The following is a 6,212-nucleotide window of genomic DNA, read 5'->3' as shown; positions in this document are numbered from 1 at the left end:
TCGCACGAACCACGTGAGGTTGGAGTACGCCGAGCGGTTTGCGTACACGTGATCCACGCAGTCTCAATTAATGGACCCAGATTTAAGCGGTTCTATTCGTGCCACGCTTAGTCAAATGGAGAAATCACGGGAACGATCGATTCAGGAGGAAAGAAAGAACACTGATTTAATGATTCCCACAGGTATATACAGTTCAAGGATGAAGAGACATAGAGCAAGCTTAGACAGTCTTAACTTATCCCTGGGACAACGGGCCCGTCTCATTCACACTCACACAGGGGATTGCAGATGAGCAGGTGTTCCCCACGCGTCCAGAGATGGTCCTCGTCCAGCTCTCCACGGTCCCCGGCACGTCCCGTGAAGATGGCGGCAGTCGAAGACAGGGGCTCGTAGCGCGTCTCTCGAACGAAGGAGATATCGGGTGGAACGGCAAGGGGCGGCCTTTTACGGCAAAGGGCGGTTACTCAGCCGTTCTTATGCAAGTGCGGCAAGGCTCATCAAGCTCATCAAGCTCATCAAGCACCGCACGTTCTGGCTGTAAGTTCAACAATGAGTCCTTCTCCCGTGCAAGTTCTCCAACGAGCAAGTCCTTTCCCGTAACTGGTGCAAGTCCTGTCGAGGGCTTTGCGCAGCGGGTTTTATAGCTACACCCCACCCCCCCCCCCCCCTCCTGAACCTTCTGGAACTCACCAGACTCTTCTCACCACGCCCTCTGACGCCATCACCTCTGAGCTCTGATTGGCGGCTCATGCTTAACGTCATCGCTTCTGCCGCTCCGCCCCGACTCCGCTCTGATCCTCCTCTGCCTGCCTCGTGTTAACTCGCCCAATATGAACGAACGTTAACGCAAAAGGGGTTGAGGCTACAGACATAGGATGATTGGTAGAAGTAGGGCCTATTCTCCTGTCTTTACACAACGCAGAACTAACATAGGAAATGGCCTATTCTCACACATACTAAGAAATAACTATACTACAAATGAGGCTACATGTTGCTTGTGTGACTATCTATGGGGGGAAAACCTTTAACATTTATTGAACTCACTGTACAAACCTCAAAACCGTAACAATGTTATTTATTTGTTATTTACTTATATATATATGTGTGTGTGTGTGTGTGTGTGTGTGTGTGTGTGTGTGTGTGTGTGTGTGTGTGTGTGTGTGTGTGTGTGTGTGTGTGTGTGTGTGTGTGTGTGTGTGTGTATGTGTGTGTGTAAAAAAATTTATTTATTTATTTTTGTATACTAAGGCTCGGCTCGTGTAGGAGCTAAATTGGGCGTGCACGGATTTGGAGTGTAAGAGCGTGTAAATTTCTTCTTTTATATCTAAAGATTTTGTTGACGTTGCATCCTCTTCCATTTTGTAACCAAGGAGTCATTCACGAGTTCTTTCTGAGTGGTTTGAAGCACCTCTTAGCCCCGCCCTACACCTCCGCTTGTGGCGTTAACCACGCCCCTATCACTCTGTCGGGGGTTTCCGCGTTGCGAATGCGTTTACTCCAGACGTGCTTGGGCATCGCGAACAGCTATGGAGTCTATGGGGACTATGAGAGAGATTGTGTCCCGAAACGATCACTACGACGTGCTTATAGAGGATGCCGAGGAAGACATAAACACCCTGGATGACGCCGTCCCCGCTCCACAGGTACATATGGCATATATGAGGATCCTTCTGTGGTGTTGTCTGTTGATGGTTTATTGTGCGATGTGGACACTTGGTGTAGATACGAGAGCGAAAAATGCATTCAGTGAATTCATAAAATGTTTGCAGTTATTTGTAGAGAGCAAAATAACAATACGCTTTGCGTGATGTGTTGTGATGCTGTGTTATTGCAAAATAATTTTTAAAAAATACATATACACAGCGGATGACGCAAGAGGAGAACGAGCAGCTTGTACAATATAACGAGTTGTTATAAATATAGATGGTCGCGAGCGAGTAGTAACTATAAGCAGGTATATAAATAACACACATTTCTCGTCAATGCGGAAGTTCAGGGTACTTCCCCTTCATGACGTCATAGCATTTCGGGGAACATCAACGCCATGGAGGAAATTCCGCGTTTTCACTGATGTTATTTCCCTGTACTGTTTCTAGTATTTTGTTCCCTATACTGGTCGTATTAACTCACAGATGAACTGTCAAAACAAAATGTCTTTAAAAAAGGCAAATGGAGGCAACACAGTCTGATTATCATACTGCTACTACTACTACTACTACTACTACTACTACTACTACTTATATTACTACTACTACTATTACTACTACTACTACTACTACTACTACTACTACTACTACTACTACTTATATTACTACCACTGCTAGTACTACTACTACTACTACCTAGTATTACTACTACTACTACTACTATTACTACTACTACTACTACTACTACTACTACTACTACTACTACTACTACTTATATTACTACCACTGCTAGTACTACTACTACTACTACTACTACTACTACTACTACTACTACTACTACTATTACTACTACTACTACTCTACATGATGCACTGAGCTGCAGTGCATGCTACATTTGCTACATGGTGCACTGAGCTCTGGATCTATGATGCGGCACTTCACTAACGTCTCAGAGGATTGCTGCTTTTGTGGTGAAAGGGAAACTATATTTCACATATACCTTCAATGCCACCGTCTTGAACCAGTGTTCTTACTGATGAAAAATCTTCTCTTGCGCTTCTGGCTTCACTTCTCTCCAACACTTTTTATCATCGGGCACCCGGTAAAGAAACTAAGCAAGTCACGAGATCTCCTTGTTAACTTTATTTTAGCCTGTGCAAAAATGGCAATATATAAAACCAGGAAGGCAAAAATTGAGAAAGATGTGGTGGAACACAGTTCTGTATGTCTGAAGGGCTTAATACGCTCACGCATTATTTCGGAGTACATGGCGGCAGAATATAGTAACACTGTTCAAAAGTTTAAGGAAACCTGGACTATAAATGATGCACTTTGTACGGTCTCCCCACAAGATTCTTTGCTCTTATTTGTATAAATGTGTTATTTGGCATTCTTTTTGGTGTTCTTTGGCGTTCTTTTACCTTCCCCTTATCTGTCTTGGTAGTGCTTTCACTTCAAAATGCTCTACCTTGTCTACTGTAGTTCAAACCATGGACTTGCAGAGATGAGGAATTGAGCGACATTAAACTGGGAACATATGTTTGCCTGAGCTTTCATGAGCTCTGAACGCAAATCGCTGTAACCTTTCCAAAGCACTACTACTACTACTACTAGAACTACTAGTACTACTACTACTACTATTACTACTATTACTACTACTACTATTATTACTACTATTACTACTACTACTATTACTACTACTACTATTACTACTACTAGAACTACTAGTACTACTACTACTACTATTACTACTATTACTACTACTACTATTACTACTACTACTATTACTACTACTACTACGACTACTACTACTTATATTACTACCACTGCTACTACCACTACTATTACTACTACTACTACCACCACTTCTAAAACTATAATGGCACCAAACATTCCCACCATGTGGTGTCAGCTGGATAATGTTATTTATTTCACGAAGTAGTTGATTAAGCCTAACGTCCGACCGAAGGTGATTTGAGGATGAATGGGAAATTGGTTCAGGGTGCCGGTGATAACTTTCCCGTTCTTCACAAAAGACATTGTGAAATCTCCGGTCCACCAACTAATGCGAACAGACAGGACAGCCAGCTTAACAACCATCTGCAGGACGTCGTACACTTTTTTTTCCTTTTTTTTTGTATACAAGATCGAGGCTCGTGAAAGAGCTAACATTAATCACACAAAAAAAAAACCGACACACAAAACACAAAAAACAAGGGGAGCGGCAGACAAGATGGGGAGAGAGGGGGAAGGACACAGACACAACATTTGAGAGCAGGGACATCGGGAGGACTTGGGGGGAGGTGGGAGAGGAATAAAACATATGAACACTGCAAGGACTCTGGGGTGAATTACCGGGGGTAGAAAAGATCAAGGTTTTCGATGGGGGAAGATAAGAGATGGTGGTGAACAGCTGTTTTAAAGACCTGGAGGGAGGAGTGGGATTGAAGGGAGTGGGGGAGTTTGTTCCAGAGGCGGGAGAAAAGGGGAATGAAAGAGTGAAGGTGAGCAGAGAGCCTAGACTTTGGCAGTTTAACCATAAGAGGGTTGCAGGCAGATCTTGTGCGACCTGAAGGAATATTGGGGGGACAGAGCACAGAGAGAGCTGGGGGAGCAAGGCCGGAGAGGAGTCGGTAGAAGACAGAAAGACCACCAACCTGCCTGCGGTGAGTGAGTGAAAGGCCCTCGGAGTTGACTTCATCGCAGGAGATTCCAATGATTCTGAAAGCTTTGGCCTCAACAGCGTGAAGCCGAGCAAGGTGTGAGGCAGGAGCACCAGCCCAGAGGGGGGAACAGTATTCCATTGAGCTGCGGATGAAAGCCTTGTATGTGGTGAGGAGCTCAGGTGTGCCAAGGAAGGACTTCGCACGACGGAGGATGCCCAGTCGGCGACTGGCTTTGGAGGCCAGCTTGGAAATGTGGTTTTCCCAAGAAAGATAATGGCAGATAGTGAGACCCAAAAGCTTGAGCGACAGAACTTCTTGGAGAGGATTGTTGAGAAAGTAGATGGGAGGGTTTTCCAGTCGGTCCTTTCGGAGAGACATTGTAAGAGTGTGAGATTTGTCAGGATTGAAAGACATGTTCCACTTGTTTGACTAGTCTTTGATTTTGTCCAGGTCTGCAGAGAGTGAGGAGGCTGCAGACTGCCGATCTGAGGGATGAGGAATGGAGCGGCAGATAGTGGAGTCATCAGCAAAGAGATAGAGAGGATTTTCCAGAGAGTCGGAGAGATCATTGATGAAGACCAGAAATAGCACAGGGCCCAGAACACTACCTTGGGGAACTCCAGCCAGAACAGGAAGGGAAGATGAGAGAAATCCATTCAGGGCCACACGTTGCCTACGACCAGAGAGGAAATCCGCAAGCCATGAGTGGAGATTTCCCTGAATACCATAGGAGGTGAGTTTGGTGAGCAGAGCTGGGTGCCAGACCGTATCGAAGGCACGTGATATGTCAAGTGAGACAGCTCTGATTTCCTGTTTGGCATTGAGGACCTCCATCCATTGTTGAGACAGCAGAAGCAACATGTCCAGAGAAGAATGACCTGGTCTGAATTCAAATTGATGCTCAGAGATCAAGCCATTGGAGAAGAGGAAGGATTTGATATCCAAAGCAATGATGGATTCCATGACTTTGCTGATAATTGGGAGCAGGCTGATTGGTCTGTAGTTGCAAGGATCTGTTTTTGCACCTTTTTTGTGTAAAGCGGTAATGTTTGCTGATTTCTAAGATGCTGGCAGATGACCTTGAGCAAAAGAGAGGGTGAAAAGAACAGAGAGAGGGTGAGATAGAGCGGCAGAGCAGGATTTTAGGACCCGAGGGCTGATGCCATCTGGTCCAGTTGCAGAATCAGAGTCGAGGTTTGATAAAAAAAAACTTCTCCACCTTGTCAGGAGAGAAGGACACAGAGTCCAGGAGCAGTTGGGTTCGACTGGGAAAGGTGGGAACAGAGAGAGATGGGTTTGGGACACAAGATTTTGAGGCAAACACAGAGTTGAGGCATTCGGCTTTGTCACGTGCGGTGTCAACTGTGTAGCCATTTGAGGTAAGGGAGGGGATGGAGGGGGAACAAACACCAGAAACGGATTTGACCAGACGCCACCAGGATTTGGAGGAAGGAGACACGTTTGAGAGTTCAATCTTGAGTGTGGAGAGACTTTGCAACTAACCCAGACTTTGCAACTAACCCAGAGGAGACAGCTCAAAAGTGTGCTGCATGTGTATAATCCTGATTAGGGTTATACCAGACCTATATAATACAGTATATATATTCTTTTGAAAAAATGCCAGGGACATAGAAAAGGTCCCTTTATGTGGTATGTGCCATGTGGCAAGCTCTAGAAAAGAAGGGACATTCCATGGATTGTGGAAAATGTCGAACAAGAGAAAAGAAGGGACATTTAAAAAAATCTCATGTGCATGCAGGACTACCCTTGTGTTCTTAGGAGGAACCAAGTAATGCTCCAGAAAAGTTCATATGAAGGTGGGCCAATTTGATTCATACACCTGCATGAAGACGTTTCCGATCTAGTCACAGAATGCATCTATAATGCCTTTAATTATTAA

At 44.8% G+C, this 6,212-nt stretch overlaps 1 protein-coding gene across 1 annotated transcript in view; it reads left to right on the top strand.

Moving 5' to 3' along the window:
* The first annotated feature begins 1,452 nt into the window (after positions 1 to 1,452).
* Positions 1,453 to 6,212, top strand: part of LOC137425844 (endothelin-converting enzyme 1) — a 73,676-nt gene continuing 68,916 nt past the window's right edge. The window contains exon 1 of the mRNA XM_068114570.2: positions 1,453 to 1,643. Within this exon, the coding sequence (XP_067970671.2) occupies positions 1,527 to 1,643 (117 nt within the window). The 5' untranslated portion in view covers positions 1,453 to 1,526. The remainder of the gene's footprint in view (positions 1,644 to 6,212) is intronic.

The sequence above is a fragment of the Myxine glutinosa genome, chromosome 4 (assembly GCF_964187855.1).
Source record: "Myxine glutinosa chromosome 4, kmMyxGlut1.1, whole genome shotgun sequence".
NCBI lineage: Eukaryota > Metazoa > Chordata > Myxini > Myxiniformes > Myxinidae > Myxine > Myxine glutinosa.
The sequence above is the reverse complement of the archived record's forward strand: the minus strand, read 5'-3'. Positions and strand labels throughout refer to the sequence as shown.